Genomic DNA, 17,558 nt, shown 5'->3' with positions numbered 1-17,558 from the left:
TTTTTTTCTAAAGGCATTTTGAGATCATATAGCGCGCATACTAAACTCAGCAAAAAAAGAAACATCCTCACTGTCAACTGTGTTTATTTTCAGCAAACTTAACATGTGTAAATATTTGTATGAACATAAGATTTAACAACTGCGACAAACTGAACAAGTTCCACAGATGTGACTAACAGAAATGGAATAATGTGTACCTGAACAAAGGGGGGGTCAAAATCAAAAGTAACAGTCAGTGTCTGGTGTGGCCACCAGCTGCATTAAGTACTGTAGTGCATCTCTTCCTCATGGACTGCACCAGATTGGCCAGTTCTTGCTGTGAGATGTTACCCCGCTCTTCCACCAAAGGAAGGTTCCCGGACATTTCTGGGGAAATGGCCCTAGCCCTCACCCGCCGATCCAACAGGTCCCAGGCGTGCTCAATGGGATTGAGATCGGGGTTCTTCGCTGGCCATGGCAGAACACTGACATTCCTGTCTTGCAGGAAATCACGCACAGAACGAGCAGTATGGCTGGTGGCATTGTCATGTTGGAGGGTCATGTCAGGATGAGCCTGCAGGAAGGGTACCACATGAGGGAGGTGGAAGTCTTCCCTGTAATGCACAGGGTTGAGATTGCCTGCAATGACAACAAGCTCAGTCCGATGATGCTGTGACACACCGCCCCAGACCATGACGGACCCTCCAAATCGATCCCTCTCCAGAGTACAGGCTTCGGTGTAACGCTCATTCCTTCGACGATAAACGCGAATCTGACCATCACCCCTGGTGAGACAAAACCGCTACTCGTCAGTGAAGAGCACTTTTTGCCAGTCCTGTCTGGTCCAGCGACGGTGATGTTGTTGCCGGTGATGTTTGGTCAGGACCTGCCTTTACAACAGGTCTACAAGCCCTCAGTCCAGCCTCTCTCAGCCTATTGCGGACACTGATGGAGGGATTGTGCGTTCCTGGTGTAACTCGGGCAGTTGTTGCCATCCTGTACCTGTCCCACAGGTGTGATGTTCGGATGTACCAATCCTGTGCAGGTGTTGTTACACATGGTCTGCCAATGCGAGGATGATCAGCTGTCCGTCCAGTCTCCCTGTATAGCTGTCTTAGGCGTATCACAGTACGGACATTGCAATTTATTGCCCTGGCCACATCTGTAGTCCTCATGCCTCCTTGCAGCATGCCTAAGGCACGTTCACGCAGCTGAACAGGGACCCTGGGCATCTTTCGTTTGGTGTTTTTCAGAGTCAGTAGAAAGGCCTCTTTAGTCTCCTAAGTTTTCATAACTGTGACCTTAATTGCCTACCATCTGTAAGCTGTTAGTGTCTAAATGACCGTTCCACAGGCGCATGTTCATTAATTGTTTATTGTTCATTGAACAAGCATGGGAAACAGTGTGAAGTTATTTGGATTTTTACGAATTATCTTTGAAAGACAAGTGTCCTGAAAACGGGATGTTTCTTTTTTTGCTGAGTTTAGATAGTCGACTTGGTCTCAAAGAAACTGTTGTCTTTGCTGTTGTTATCTTTGTTTCACTCCAGTCCCAGAAGGTGGCGATAATGCGCCAACTTGATTGTTGTTGGGTGCCCCCTGAACCGTAGAAGAAGACTTTCAATCGTAAACAACTAGCTAACGTTAGCTGGCTGCTAGTGTGCGTTTCATTTCGCAATAATGGCCAAATTGGAGTTGCTAAGTTTGTTTCTCACTGAACGATTAACGTCAGCTGCACAGGATATATATAAAATGGTAGAAGAAACGTTTGCAGAATACCAAGCAGAGATCACTTACGTAAAGAGAGAGAATGAATTTCTACGGAAGCAGTTAAATGCTAACAGACCGAGAAAAGTGAACGTAAAACGAGGTTTGTAGAACCTAATAATGCACCTTTCATTATTGGGAATTGAAGCCATATTTCTATCTAAAAGAGCATATATCAGGGTGTGAACTATCTACTGTACTTGTGTTTAGGGGGAGTTGTGACATGTGCAGTGCACGCACGTCCGCTATAGAATTGTTTTTTTTTACCAACAAGGGGAGTGTCTGAGATGTTATTTTGTCAACCATCCATAACTGCAGGTCTACGACAGATCACCCGCATTGTCTCTGTAGCAGTAGCTCCCCCAAAGCTGCAGCAGCATTGTGAGCAGGAGTCGAGCCCCAGTCTGGGGAAGGAGGTTTCACAAACTGAGGGCAAGAAGCAAGAAGCAAGGACCAGTCAGGGGGAAGAGCAGCTTCAAGAGACTGGAACAACAGAATTGATGCCTACACCCACCACTCACTGTTGCAGCAAAGACAATGATCTTGGCCCATCCAAAACATTACCCCAGATCCAGCCCAAGCCCTTACCCTCCTTACCCATACCCCTTCTCCTGGCTCAGCCCGCACAGCCCTTCCAAATCGCACAGAACCAAGCCGTCGTCTTATCTCATCAGATATCGCCTCTGGTCATTCAGGTTGTAAAGAAATTGTTTATTTGTAAAGACTGTGGGAAGACTTTCCGTTACATGAGTCGTTTGAAACAGCACACACGCATGGCTCACACGCAGGAAAAACCCCACTGCTGTACGTTGTGTGGAAAGTGTTTTCTTACCGCCAGCAAGTTAAAAACACACCAGCTAATACACACCGGCGAGAGACCCTACCTCTGTAATGTCTGTGGTCACTGTTTCAACCAGAGGTCGAACCTCAAAGTACACATGCAGAGGAAACACAAAGATGTCAAGGGTGTGTGACAAAAAAATATATAGCATACAGTATATGGATTTACATTCATATTTACATTTTAGTCATTTAGAAGACGCTCTTAGCCAGAGCGACTTACAGTTAATGCATTCATCTTCAGATAGCTAGGTGGGATGATGATGAAAAGGTTATGTGGGAAAAAGACAGCAAAAATAAATTAAGTTGTGTGTAAGACACACATCTCCCCAACCCCTACACTCAGGTGTATGTCAGTGGAGGCTGAGGGGAGAACGGCTCATATAAGTCTGGACCGGGGTGAATGGAATGGCATCAAACATTGTGTTTGATGTAATTAATACCAATCCTCAAATTCCCCTCCAGCCATTACCACGAGCCCGTCCTCCCCAATTAAGGTGCCACCACCCTCCTGTGGTGTACATCATTTCTCCTCCCTTTCTTCCCTGTATTGTTGTCTCAAATCATAAACTACATTAAAGATGTAAAACAGCCTGTTTTCTTTTACAGGCTCCAACCTCTAACTTGTATCATATTTTGGCTCTAATTGCTGGACAGGTCTTGCATGGTAAGATGCTTTTTTGCTCAGCTAAAAAGCCAATTCAGTCGACCCCTGATAAAGTGCACATTGGTTAATTGCACCAGTCTATACAAAACAGTCTCAAGTCAGATGGTGTGTTCTAGATACACACACACACAAATCATGAGAGGATTCATATGTTATTTCAATGTGTGGAAGATGGTAAACACTTTTCCAGGCACTGCATAAGTAGTTGGCTGTATTTTGTATTCAAAATTCACCTGGGTATACCACTCAAAGCTCACTCATTGGTATTCACTTTTGTAGCCTGTGGTAGGTGCCCCAAAATTAACAAGCCCTTTTTAACCTATATAAACCATTTCAAAATCTTTACTGTTGTGCTGTCTTCCATAAGAACACCCTGCACAGTAATGAAGAATATGGATTAACGTGTACAATGCATTCATTTTCAGCATTCCTTGAGAGCTGAACATGATGTTTGGGTTTGGCCCTATCATATTTAGGGCCTCACGTTTTCCTATTATTACGGTAACAGCGGGCATTCCTTATCACGTGATCAGCGAGAGCATCTTTTAGGTCCATTTTGGATGATAGCGAGAGCTCTTGTAGCTAGCTACGACACCCGAAAATGACTAAATTGCAGTTTTTAAATGTATTTTTGACCGAGCGGCTTATGCTCGCTGCCCAGGAGATCTATAAATCTGTCGAAGACACGATTTTGGAATACCAAGAAGAGATTGCGCTCAGGGAGAGGGAGAACGACCATCTGAGACGTAGGCTTCGAGACGCTGGGATTGAAATATGGCCAGGTTAGTAGCTACCATGCTAAAATTAGCACGGAAGCCGCACGCTAGGAAACCAAATTGGTCACTAAAGTGTTGTTGTATGCATGCATAACTGCGTAACTAGCGAAAGGGCCCTTGATTTTTTCATATATATATTTTACACCCTGTATTAACGCTTCGAGAAGTAGCCAGGTAGCTCATGTTTTTCAGAAGGCTAACATTAGCTAATAATGTAAGCGCTAGCTAACTCAGCTAGCTAGTTAGCCACCTTTGTTCCTTAGCTAGCTAGTTGTTGCGTTTTAGACTCAGATTTTCAGGCATCTGTCTTGCTGATTTAATTTCTGAAATCGGGTTTCTGTGATAACGTTATATAAATGTAGTTTATCGTATTTTTCCGCGATCGTAAATCATATCTGACTGCCACGTCCCTCCCACTCTTCCATCCAGACCGTCAGTCCATGGCACTATTGGAGGAGGAGGATGGTGAGCATCCCCGCCGGGAATGGAGCCCCAGTATGGGCCATGAGGAGCGCATCCCCATCCTGGTCAAGGAGAAACGGGAGCTCAGGTACAGCCAGGGGGACGAACAGCTTCGCGGCCACGGCTCCTGCAGCACCCCAGAGTCCATGTTCACCCCTCCCCGTGTCAGCAACGAATACCCCCAGGACCCTCCCCAGTCCTCCAACCTGCCCCAGAACCCATCGGTGGAGAACAGAGAGAGGGAGCCTGGTCCCAGAAGCTCATCCAGACACGTCAAATCAGAAGGGTCCCACAGAGGCTCATCGTCGTCTTCATCCAACAGCGGCCCGCAGCCCCTGGCCACAGTTAACCCCAACTGCTCCAACGAGAACATTGACATCATCGGGGTGGAGAACGGAGGGCAGATGTCGGCGTCTAAAGGACGAGCCGGCGGGAGCAGAGGTCAGGGCTCCCACTTAGGCAACCAGGGCGCTAATTCCACCGCGGCCGCAGAGTGTGGAAAATCTCCTCTCCAGGTGCACGTGTCGTCGTTCTGCTGCAGGGTGTGCGGGGAGACGTTCAGCCACGTTGGACACCTGCATGTCCACGTCCAGGTGCACACCCGAGAAAAGCCGTATCGCTGCGGGGTGTGTGGTAAGTGCTGCAGCTCCTCCGGCAGGCTCCAGGAGCATGCCAGGAGTCACACTGGAGAGAAGCCGTACCGCTGCCAGAGCTGTGGAAAAGGATTTACCCAGATGGCCCATCTGAAGGTCCACATGCGTATCCACACAGGAGAGAAACCCTACAGCTGCCCCGTGTGTGGCAAGTGTTTCAGCCGCTCTGACAAAATCAAACGTCACCTCCAGACCCACAGCCGCGAGGGCACCTACTTCTCGGGGCAGTGAGATGAGGGAGACGCCACCGCTGGTGGTTGTTGTTAATGAATGACGGAGTCTCGGGATATGAATTGCTGATTATGGGACATTTTTAAAAAGCTAAAATTGCTGCCACTAAGACGAGGCTTGTTTTTTCTCACTCTCTCTCTCTCTCAGCTATTCTGTGACTTTCTTAGAATGTTTTATCTCTCCTAAGTAACAGTTCTCTCCATGCCATAGTCTATCTCTCATGCAATAGGATTTGTATTGCAGTATATAGTCAATTTAGTATGTGTCCATTTTTTTCTTTTTGTACTTGAGTTATTAGCTAGTATTTCCTAATTATTTAGTATTTTAGTAATAAGCTTGATAGCATGATGATAATGAAGTCTTCCGCTATGCGCCTTGAACGGAGTGCATTCAGGATTGCAACAATGCAGCGTTCCAAAACGTGGTCTTGCCCCAGACGATTTGCACAGGGCCAATTTACACCAATTTCAAGTTTCTAAAAGCAATGGTTGTTTTTAGAATTTTATTTATTTTTGATAAAGTATATCACAGCTTCTTCTGACACCCTGAAATCTGATTTCCTGAATCACCTGACTGAAATTCGTAAGCTGTTTTTGTGTTTTTTATGAACACTGGCTAACCGTATGGCCATTGTTTATAAACAGTTGTCCATTCTTTGAGTTTCCAAATATGGATATAAAGTAGACATATTAGCCATTGTTAGTTCGGGTGAGGTCAGGGGTGGGCATTACGGTTAGCAATAGAATACAGCAGGCAGGGCTATGTTTCTGTACGGTTAGCCACCTAAAGCCTCCCTGATATACCCAATGTTAAAGAAGCATTGCCTCTCCCTCAATCACACCAACAGCGTCATTGCATTTTGGCACACCAGAAGTATTCTGAACAAAAATATAAACTCAACAATTTCAACTATTTTACTGAGTTTATATTATGAAATCAGTCAATTGAAATAAATTCATTAGGCCCTAATCTATGGATTTCCCGTGAATGGGCAGGGGCACAGCCATGGTTGGGCATAGGCCCACCCACTGGGGAGCCAGGGCCAGCCAGTCAGAATGAGTTTTTCCTACAAAGGTGCTTTATTATAGACACACATATCCCTTAGTTTAATCAGCTGTCCGGGTGGCTGGTCACAGACAATCCAGCAAGTGAAGAAGTCGGATGTGGAGCTTCAGGGCTGGCGTGGTTACACTTGATCTGTGGTTCTGAGGCCGGTTGGACGTACTGCCAAATTCTCTAAAACAACTTTGGCGGCAGCTTATGGTAGAGAAATTAACATAAAATTCTCTGGCAACAGCTTTGGTGGACATTCCTGCAGTCAGCATGCCCCTCCCTCAACTTGAGATGTCTGTGGCATTCTGTTGTGTGACAAAACTGCACATTTTAGAGTGGCCTTTTATTGTCCCCAGCACAGGGTGCACCTGTGTCATGATCAGCTTGATGATATTCCACACCTGTCAGGTGGATGGATTATCTTGGTAAACAAAAAATGCTCAATAACAGGGATGTAAACAAATTTGTGCAAAACATTTGAGAGAAATACGCTTTTTGTGCGTATGAAACATTTCTGGCATCTTTTATTTCCGCTAATGAAGCATGGGACTAATACTTTATGTTACTTTTTTATATTTTTGTTCAGTGTACATACATTTCCAATAGAACGGTGCATGTGTTGGATATGTCCAACGTATGCATCAAATTGTATGGTAGAGATACACGTTTTGTGTGTTTGCGGCGCAACGCAAAATGATATGCAATGGCGCTGTCGGTCTGGTCAAGGCATTAGTCACGGTTGCAGAACTGTACACTGCCACCTGAATTTCAGTCAACTTGTAACTGATACAATAAAAACATAATATTATCACAGAGGAGTCAACATTGAGACTGCTATTCTGCAAGATAAATTTGACCTTGGTGATGATCATTCTGTGTATGACCACTATCTATCCCCCACCTCTGATGCAGATAGGGTTGATGTGTCCTATGACCTGCACAACTACAGTATTTAACCAACACGGTGCAGAGAAAGACCGATTCCTCAGCTGAGTCATACAGTATTTTACCATGTATGTGTCTGTGATGCTTGTTTCAAGACGATTGGTCCAGAGCTAGGTGCTGCTGCACACATATTCACTATACTAAATATCTAGTAATGGTGGCCAGTTGTTTGGAAGTGTAAAATAAATTTTTTCAGACCCAGATCAAAGTTTCTCCTGGAATAAAAAGCACTTTAGTGTATATTGTGAAAGCATTTAATCCAGGAGTATTAAATGCCGAGCTGAGACCAATGCTCATGAACAAGCAGTAGGCCTGTGGCCCATACCAGATACAAACCACAGCCCCATCACTTAGGCCAAGTGTCTTGGGCAATAGGGTCTTGGGGTTGTCACAAGACAGGGCCTTTATCACCTCTCAGGACTGAGGCTACTACAGTAGGCCGTCTAACTCAACCGACATCCCTCCAGTCTCTTTCCCACAGTCTATTCTGGGACACCGCTGCTCCCACACACATTACTGTACAGTGTTGTATCATTGTGTACTAAATGTTATTTTTTAATAAACTAGTAACTGACTACGCTGCCTTTGTTCATTTCTCCATATATAGGCATACTAGCCGAGAGATGGCCGGCACTAGAATAAGATGCTTGTTTGCATGATTATTAGCCGTTCAAATGAACTCCGACTGAACCTAAATGTACAGTTAAACAACTTCACCGACACAGCAGAGTCCCTAAATCTCAAATCAAGATAAACTACCCACACCTATCTACGGTTTTTATTTTCATGTAATCTTTAACTAGGCAACTCAGTAAGAACAAATTCTTATTTACAATGACAGCCTTTTTAAATGTATTTATATTTCACCTTTATTTAACCAGATAGGCCAGTTGAGAACAAGTTCTCATTTACAACTGCGACCCGGCCAAGAAAGCAAAGCAGTGTGACAAAAACAACACAGTTACACATAAACAAACGTACAGTCAATAACACAAAAGAAAAATATATGTACAGTGTGTGCAAATGTGGAAGAGTAGGGAGGTAGGCAATAAATAGGCCCTAGAGGTGAAAATAATTACAATTAATACTGGAGTGATGGGTGCAAGAGGGTAAGTAATAATATGGGGATGAGGTAGTCGGGTGTACTATTTACAGATTGTCTGTGTACAGGTACAGTGATTGGTAAGCTGCTCTGACAGCCGATGCTTAATTGGAGAGGGAGATATATCAGAGATTTTTGCAATTCGTTCCAGTCATTGGCAGCAGAGAACTGTAAGGAAAGGCAGCCAAAATAAGTGTTGGCTTTGGGGATGAGTGTGCTACGGATGGGTGTTGCTATGGTGACCAGTGAGCTGAGATAATGCGGCGCTTTACCTAGCGAAGACTTATAGATGACCTGGAGCCAGTGGGTTTGGCGACGGATGTGTAGTGAGGGCCAGCCAACGAGTGCATACAGGTCGCAGTGGTGGGTAGTATATGGGGCTTTGGTGATAAAACAGATGGCACTAGGATGGACTACATGCAGTTTGCTGAGTAGAGTGTTGTGGGCTATTTTGTAAATAACATCGCCGAAGTCAAGGATCGGTAGGATAGTCAGTTCTACAAGGTTATGTTTGGTGACATGAGTGAAGGAGCCTTAGTTGTGAAATAGGAAGCAGATTCTAGATTTAATTTTGGATTGGAGATGCTTAATGTCAGTCTGGAAGGAGAGTTTACCGTCTAACCAGACACCTAGCTATTTGTAGTTGTCCACATATTCTAGGTCAGAACCGTCCAGAGTAGTGATGGTAGTCGGGCAGGAGGGTGCGGACAGCAATCGGTTGAAGAGCATTCACTTAGTTTTACTAGCATTTAAAAGCAGTTGGAGGCCACGGAAGGAGTGTTGTATGGCGTTGAAGCTCGTTTGGAGGTTTGTTAGCACAGTGTACAAAGAAGGGCCAGATGTATACAGAATGGTGTCGTCTGCGTAGAGGTGGATCAGAGAATCACCAGCAGCAAGAGCGACATCATTGATATATACAGAGGCCCTCCGATTTGACACACTGAACACTATCTGAGAAGTGTTCCAGGATACCTGGGCCTTGTTGATTAGAAAGGCCTGCTCGCTGAAGTCTTTTAGGGAGCATTTGACAGTGATGAGGGGTGGTCGTTTGACCGCGGACCCATTACGCACGCAGGCAATGAGGCAGTGATCGCTGAGATCCTGGTTGAAGACAGCAGAGATGTATTTAGAGGGCAAGTTGGTCAGGATGATATCTAAGAGGGTGCCATGGTTACAGATTTAGGGTTGTACCTGGTAGGTTCCTTGATAATTTGTATGAGATTGAGGGCATTTATCTTAGATTGTACCAAAAGGCCTCCTGCAGGGACTGGGATTTTTTTTTTTTTTTTAAATACTATATAAATATAGGACAAACCACACATCACAACGAGACAGACACAACACTACATAAAGAGAGACCTAAGACAACATAAGGCAGCAAAACATGACAACACAGCATGGTAGCAGCACAAAAACATGGTACAAACATTACTGGGCAAAGTCAACAGCACAAAGGTCAAGAAGGTAGAGACAACAATACATCACACAAAGCAGCCACAACTGTCAGTAAGTGTCCATGATTGAGTCTTTGAATGAAGAGATTAAGATAAAACGTTGAGGGGCTAGGGGTTGATTTTGGGATTCAGGGTATAAGTACAACGCACATGCTGGAATAAATGTGTCGGTGTATCAAAACATTTTTTTTCATATGCTGATTGATTCGTCTCGGATGGATGATACAATTATTTGATTTCAGCTGCCCCATGTTCTTAAGTACTTACGGTAACTAACTTTTTCTGATTGTGTCACATTCGTTCTTATTTTACAAACTATTTGGTTTGTTGTGCCCTGCCAGCGACCCTCGACATGACGAAGTTACAGTTTCTAAATGTATATTTGACCGAACGGTTGATGTTAGCTGCCCAATAGATATGAGACATAAATAATACAGGGAAAGAGCGAATGATCAACTGAGATGCAAGCTGCACGGAAATGGGATTCCATGGCCAGGTTAGTAACAGTAGACAGCTAGCGAGAATAACGTCCTCAGGTCTTCTGTAGATATCTTATTTGAAATATGAATTAATGTTAGCTAGCTAACCTGTCCCCGTATCTGCGTTTAGACGTCGACGATGGGTATGACGTGTAGTATAATGGTCTGTACCGACGTCACTCCGTCGATCGACGTGTGAGCATGGGCGGAGTCGGATTTTTTGGAGCAATGCGTACTTTTGCTCACATCGCAGTTGCGTTCCACCACAGAAAAATGAGACATATTTCACCTGATGTATAAATGTGAAGTATCTGGTGCCGAAAATCTCCCCCCTGCCAGAATAACCCCACCACCCACTCTCTTCGCGTGAACGCGCACTCACTCCTTCATTGCTACGACTTGCTTACTAGTTGAAATTTCTTATCACTTTAGGCTGCGTTTCATAATTTTTTTAAATGTCGGTTTGATCGCGGGGGAGGCACTAGGAATGTCTGTAGTTTTCGGATTGGCTATTTGTTTCAAGTGTATTAGTCTATAAATAAATCTCTGCCAAAATTCGTCATCTCTCCCATGTCTTATTATTGTTTATTTATTTTTTATTTTATTAAAACATTTTAGAGGGTGGATCAGCTTTAATATTGCTGATAGATTGTAGCTTCCATCAATGTAATTCTCTGCATCATTTCCAACCCCCCATCGAAAGGGGGGTGAATGTAACGATGTGAAATTGCTAGCTAGGTAGCGGTGGTGCGCGCTAGCAGCCTTTCAGTCGGTGACGTCACTTGCTCTGAGACTTGAAGTAGTGGTTCCCCTTGCTCTGCAAGGGCCGCGGCCTTTGTGGAGCGATGGGTAACGATGCTTCGTGGGCGACCGTTGTTGATGTGTCCCAGGGTCCCTGGTCCGCGCCCGGGTCGGGGCGAGGGGACGCCGTAAAGTTATACTGTTACACATGCATACATATACACACATACATTTTCCTGTATTATTCCTCGCAATCACTACCACCCTTCCCCTAATTGGAGTAAACTAATAAACAATAACACTTAAACGCTACTTAAGGATTTAACTAGCTTCAGAAGCACACATGTCTCTACAAATTGGAGGAGCTTGAACTGCGCTTACTACTCAGGAGGATAAATAAAAACAAACAAGGGATCAAATGGAATGTTCGTCCATGAACCAGAATCTGGGTTTTAGACGAGTGGCAGCACACAGAAAAGTATTGCTTCGAAACTAGGAATCTTTTACCGCTTGTGCATTGTCACGGAAGTGTGCCAGGTTATCAGGCATGTCCCGAAGGAGGATTTTGTTGCCTATCCCTAAAAGTATTCGGATCATTAGAATTATTTGTTTTATACAGGAGCTGTCGATAGAAAATATATTCGGATCTGAGCTCCGGAAAACTCGGCCAGCGAGTACTACAACTACAAGGGATGTTTCTCAATTATTCTGATTGCAGTCTGCGATGCAAAGTACCGCTTCACCATGATCAACGTGGGCGCATATGGTCGGGAGGGAGAAGCAAGTTCAGAGTGCTTGCCGGAGACACAAACACCGAGGCCATATGTCTTCGTGGGAGACGAGGCATTCCCTCTGGGGGTAAACCTGATGCAACCATATCCAGGTAAGATATGCTAAATGCATGTGACTATACACTGAGTGTACAAAACATTAGGAATACCTTCTCTTTCCATGACAGACCAAGCAAATCCAGGTGAAGCTATGATCCCTTATTGAAGCCACTTGTTACATCCACTTCAATCAGTGTAGATGAAGGGGAGGAGACAGGTTAAAGAAGGATTTTTAAGCCTTGAGACATGGATTGTGAATGTGTGCCATTCAGAGGGTGAATGGGCAAGACAAAATACAAAAAAGTGTCTTTGAACGGGGTATGGTAGTAGGTGCCAGGCGCACAGGTTTTAGTGTGTCAAGAACTGCAACGCTGCTGGGTTTTTCAAGCTCAACAGTTTCCTGTGTATAAAAAATGGTCCACCACCCAAAGGACACCCAGCCAACTTGACACACCTGAGAAGCATTAGAGTCAACATGGGCCAACATCCCTGTGGAAAGCTTTTGACACCTTGTAGAGTCCATGCACGGGTGAATTGAGGCTGTTCTGAGGGCAAAAGGGGGGTGCAACTCAATATTAGGAAGGTGTTCCTAATGTTTTGTACACTCAGTGTAAATGTGTTGTGAAAATTATACCAATATTTACTTGTAATTATATGCCTCCACATAAGTGATCTGGCATCCCAATAAGAGGATGGGGGGCCTATATCCAAAGCATAGGCTACACAGTTGTTACACAGTATATATTTGATAGCCTTCATGTTCCTGTTCAATACTAATGGAAACGCATATATTATTCAAAGGTTCTTCTCGCCTTGGTGTGCACAACAACCACAAGGATTACTTCCTCACACCAGCTGGTCGAGTGTCTTTCCAGGATGCTGCTCTCACGTGCTAGTCTTGCTAACACCAACCTCTCTATGTCCTTGACTTGAGAGTCTGGAACGGCTTTTGATGTGTCTCACGAAGCGAAGATAATGAAGGGGCTGTGTCCTCAGACTTCAAGGCGGCATCCTACGCTGGTTGTATATCCCTTTTTCAAATGAAATAAATCATGATCTATTGTTTTACATATGTCCGCCCCAGCTCTTGCGGAATTAGCAAACACACACAGAGGCTAGCTAGTCCAAACCTTTGGAGTTCGGACATCGTTTGCCGCTAACGTCATGAATAAATCATCACACATATTTTCAAAACGTAACAACCCTTCTACAAAAAAACGAGTGGCATATTCGACAACTACAACCTGTTAAACGTTACAATCTTGTGGCAAGCAAGTAGCAACTAAAGTTAACTAGCATTGCTAACGTTAGCTAGAATTGTTCAACCCATAGAAAGCCAGCCAGCTAATAACTTTAACTTGCTTGCTATCAACTCGAAATCAGCTAGCATATCAAATCAATGTATTAGTTATAAATGAACTAGTTAGCTAATTATAGGCTGAACATTTCCTTACCCACTGAAATTGACATAGTAGGGCAATGATGTGAATCACCCATACATTCTAGCAAGCTAGCTACTACTGTACTACCCAAATTCACTTCTGGCAAGTTTCCTCCCTGCCCCCTAATTTTGGTAATGTATGAACATGAAATACCCTAAACATTAATAGATCATAGTCTGCTCCAAAAGGATCAGACTACAGCAAGTATGACCAACAAAACCAAAAGAGATCTGAATCATTTTTCATCAGGTCAACCTAAAATGTCTATCTAATGCAACATTTTACAAATTTAAAGATCGAGAAAACAAGAGAGCATGTACAAAATGTACTTTATTTTACAGGATTATATAATGCGTGAAGCAAACATGGAATTACTGTGAAGGTGAAGACTCTGAAGATGTCGAGTGAAAGTGTCTTTCATCGCTCTAAGTACCCTGTGGATGAAAGTGATTGTCTGGCTCCTCGCCATTAAACCTAGTTAAGGAGGAAACTGACGCCTTTGCAGCCTGAATGGAGAATGTTTTAGGTACGAACCAGTCCTCGGGGAATACGATTTATTTAGCCGGGTGCATACATTGCGTTGGATGGTAAGATGAAACCATCAATACTAGATCAACATCGCCACCTGCTGACCTTTGGGCTAGCTTGGAATGGTTGGTTGCTGTTCCTCCCTCCCTCCTTGTTCCGTGTCACTCACTCACAGTACACACACCAAGGCCCCTCCTCCGCCTAGAGCGGCACTTCTCTCTCCCTCACGCTTTATCAGCTCTGGTTTATAAATTCACAAATTGACTTTTCTGCTGCTTCCCTCACTCGTATCGGGTCTGGATCCGACCAGGTATTTATGGAACTGGTCTAGTTGTCCTCGGGTCCGTTCGGAAACATATATTTATATTGAAAAATGTATGTATAACGGGTATGGGTAGGAAAGCCCCAGGGCCATTTCAGAACAGGAACAACTTTTTGGACCCGTGAAGACCTCTACTTGAGAGGCCCAATATAACAATCCCTGTCACAATAGACAATGCCAGGAACATTGTGAATGCTGTCACAGAAGCTGGACTTGGACCACAAAAAGGGGGCTTTTTATTTTTGTGTCTTTTGCCAAATAAACAAAAATGATCTACAGTAATTGTTGGTATTTCATTTTCCCACTGTCCCGAAACCGAACCGAACTGTGACCTCAATACATACCAATACATACCGACCTGTGGGTTTGGTGAACTGTTACACCCCTACTTGTAACATAACACTGTCCCCTCTTGATTTTTAGACCGAGAGTCCTCTGCTCTAATAGAACTTGAGGAGGGAGCCATTGGGTTGAAGCAGGAACCAGAACCCAGGCAAACTATGGAGAAACAGGAGGGAAGGACCAGGAAGGAGAAAAAGTAACTTAGAGGACTAGACTCTGTCTAGATGTCTCTCCTTCCAATGGAAGCGATGGCTATGATCAGAAATCACCTCACTCAGTCAGTTCCAAACTCACACCGAGGTTAGTAGAGGGGGAGGCTCTCTATCCAGCTCAACATCCAATCAAAACAGAGACTGAAGGACTGGGTGTTTATCTGTTGGATCTGTCAAGTGACCCCAAATGCATTCTCTTCAGTGAACCTTGACCTCTGGGCAGCACAGATTGAGAATAGTGTAAGTATGAAGGCGGTAGAAGGTGGTGAAGGACTACTGTCAGGGTTTGAGGCGCTACACATACCGCTACATTCGGAACATTCAAATTCCCATCAAATACACAACCACAACACAGCGTTGTGTTGCAAGGTGTGTGGGAAACCCTGTAGACATATGGGCCATTTAAACGCACATGTGCGAATGCACATGAAAGAGAAGGCATTTCTCTGCGGGGTTTGTGGTAAGTGTTTTAGCTCGTCGGGGAGGTTGAAAGGTCACCAGAGGATTCACATAGGGGAGAAGCCCTATTAGTGCCATATCTGTAGGAAACGGTTCAATCAGACCGCACACCTGAAAGTGCATCCGAGTGTCCACACAGGAGAGAAACTATTCAGTTGTCCTGTGTGTGGCAAGTGCATCAGCCGCTCCGACAAAATCAAACGTCATCTCCAGACCCACAGCCGTGAAGGCACCTAGGCTTGTGATTTTCTTTTTCTCTTTCTCTCAAAGAGCTAGGGATTCTACGACTTTCTTAGAGAATGTTTTCTGAGTAACGCTTCTCCATGCCATAGTCTCTCTGTCTCTCATGCAATAGGTTTTGTATTGCATTATAGTCAATTTAGTGTGTCCATTTTCTTTTTGTACATTTCACTGAATGGAGTTTTTGTGGAAAAAAACACAACATTTTATGAGTTAGTTGCTAGTCTTTCTGAATTATACTGAACAAAAATATGGTGTGGCATATCAAGAAGCTTATTAAAGAGCATGATCATTACACAGGTGCACCTTGTGCTGGGGACAATAAAAGGCCACTGTAAAATTGGCAGTTTTGTCACACAACACAGTGCTACAGATGTCACATGTTTTGAGGGAATGTCCACCAGAGCTGTTGCCAGAAAATGTTATGTTAATTTCTCTACCATAAGCTGCCTCCAACGTCGTTTTAGAGAATTTGGCATAACATCCAACTGGCTGTTTAATCAGCTTATTGATATGCCACACCTGTCAGCTGGATGGATTTTCTTGGCAAAGGAGAAATACACACTAATGCTTTGCAAATTTGTGCTAAAAATTTGAGAGAAGTTAACTTTTTGTGCGTATGGAAACATGGGACCAACACTTTACATGTTGCGTTTATATTTTTGTTCATTATAACTGTATTGCTTGTTCACGAGGGTTGGTCCTGAGCTAGGCGCTGCTGCACATACAGGTAACTGCTAAAATAATTAAAGATGGTGCCGAGAGCCATGGCAGCTCTGCTTCTAGCTCCTAAGCAACTTTGGGATATTACAGCACTGTTGGAGCTAGGAATACAACCATTTCGCTACACCCGCAATAACATGTGTATGTGACCAATACAATTTTATTCAATTTAATGGAAATACTTTAGTAAATGAGCGATACAAAGTATATTGAAAGCAGGTGCTTCCACACAGGTGTGGTTCCTGAGTTAATTACCCAATTAACATCCAATCATGCTTAGGGTCATGTGAAAAATGCTGGGCAGGCCATTATTTTGGCTACCATGGCAATGCCCCCATCCACAGAGCACGAGTGTTCAGTCAATGGTTTGATGAGCATGAAAACGATGTAAACCATATGCCATGGCTGTCTCAGTCACCAGATCTCAACCCAATTGAACACTTATGGGAGATTCTGGACCAGCGCCTGAGGCAGCATTTTCCACCACCATCGACAAAACACCAAATTATGGATTTTCTTGTGGAAGTATGGTGTCGCATCCCTCCAATATAGTTCCAGACACTTGTAAAATCTATGCCAATGTGCATTAAAGCTGTTCTGGCTCGTGCTGGCCCAACGCCCTATTAAGATATTTTATGTTGGCGTTTCCTTTAATTTTGCAGTTACCTTTATATTCACTATAGCAAAGATCTGTTGGTGGCCCATTGTTTGGAAGTGAAACAGACGTTTTTGTCGGACCCAGATCAAGGCTTTTCCTGGAATTAAAAGCACTTTAGATGCTGTATATATATATATATATATATATATATATATATATATAATGGTCCTAGTATTAAACATGTATTAAACATGTCATCTCCAATAGTTCCCTGTGAATAGTAATGAGTTAGGATGTCCCCGGGACATCATGAAATGTTCCCCTGGAGGATTTTGTCTAGTTCCCGTTTGTTCCCGGGGATGTCCCCGTGGATGTTTTTAGGACTTTCTTGAGATGTTGTCATGTTCCCCTGGAGATTTTTGTCTAGTTCCCGTTTGGTCCCGGGGACGTCACTTGATGGGAATTATTATTTAACATGTCCTCACCACCTGTGAGGTTTTGCTGTTTATATTGTGCGGATTCGTCAATTCTTTGTTGATACATTCTGTCTGTATATCATCTATATTCACCGTTTCATCAAATCAAATTCCAGATATATTTAAATGTACTTTGTGAATAAAGGTAACTCTGTTTCTGAATGTTATTCAACAATATAACTTATTTATTCTATGTTTCATATGCTTTCAGAGCTTGATCTTACCACATCTGTCACGT

The 17,558-nt window shown here is 43.8% G+C and overlaps 1 protein-coding gene and 2 long non-coding RNA genes across 4 annotated transcripts; all 3 read left to right on the top strand.

The window, feature by feature from the left end:
• The first annotated feature begins 1,402 nt into the window (after positions 1-1,402).
• LOC120058399 lies at positions 1,403-3,595 on the top strand. The gene is made up of 2 exons (XR_005478007.1): positions 1,403-1,848; positions 2,064-3,595. It is a non-coding gene; the product is annotated as an uncharacterized LOC120058399 (long non-coding RNA).
• Positions 3,596-3,765: 170 nt separating this feature from the next.
• On the top strand, positions 3,766-6,308 carry LOC120058383 (zinc finger protein 112-like). The gene is made up of 2 exons (XM_039007012.1): positions 3,766-4,034; positions 4,458-6,308. Exons 1-2 carry the CDS (start codon positions 3,854-3,856, stop codon positions 5,372-5,374), a joined length of 1,098 nt encoding a protein of 365 aa, XP_038862940.1. The 5' UTR covers positions 3,766-3,853; the 3' UTR covers positions 5,375-6,308.
• A 3,679-nt stretch (positions 6,309-9,987) lies between these two features.
• LOC120058389 lies at positions 9,988-16,539 on the top strand. Of its 2 annotated transcripts, XR_005478006.1 has the most exons (4): positions 9,988-10,424; positions 11,768-12,031; positions 12,780-13,946; positions 14,694-16,539. It is a non-coding gene; the product is annotated as an uncharacterized LOC120058389 (long non-coding RNA). The 2 variants fall into 2 exon arrangements; XR_005478005.1 differs by lacking the exon at positions 14,694-16,539 and having other exon boundaries at positions 12,780-14,685.
• Positions 16,540-17,558: the final 1,019 nt, after the last annotated feature.

Source organism: Salvelinus namaycush, chromosome 2, assembly GCF_016432855.1.
Source record: "Salvelinus namaycush isolate Seneca chromosome 2, SaNama_1.0, whole genome shotgun sequence".
Lineage (NCBI taxonomy): Eukaryota > Metazoa > Chordata > Actinopteri > Salmoniformes > Salmonidae > Salvelinus > Salvelinus namaycush.
This window is presented reverse-complemented; position numbering and strand designations above follow the sequence as displayed.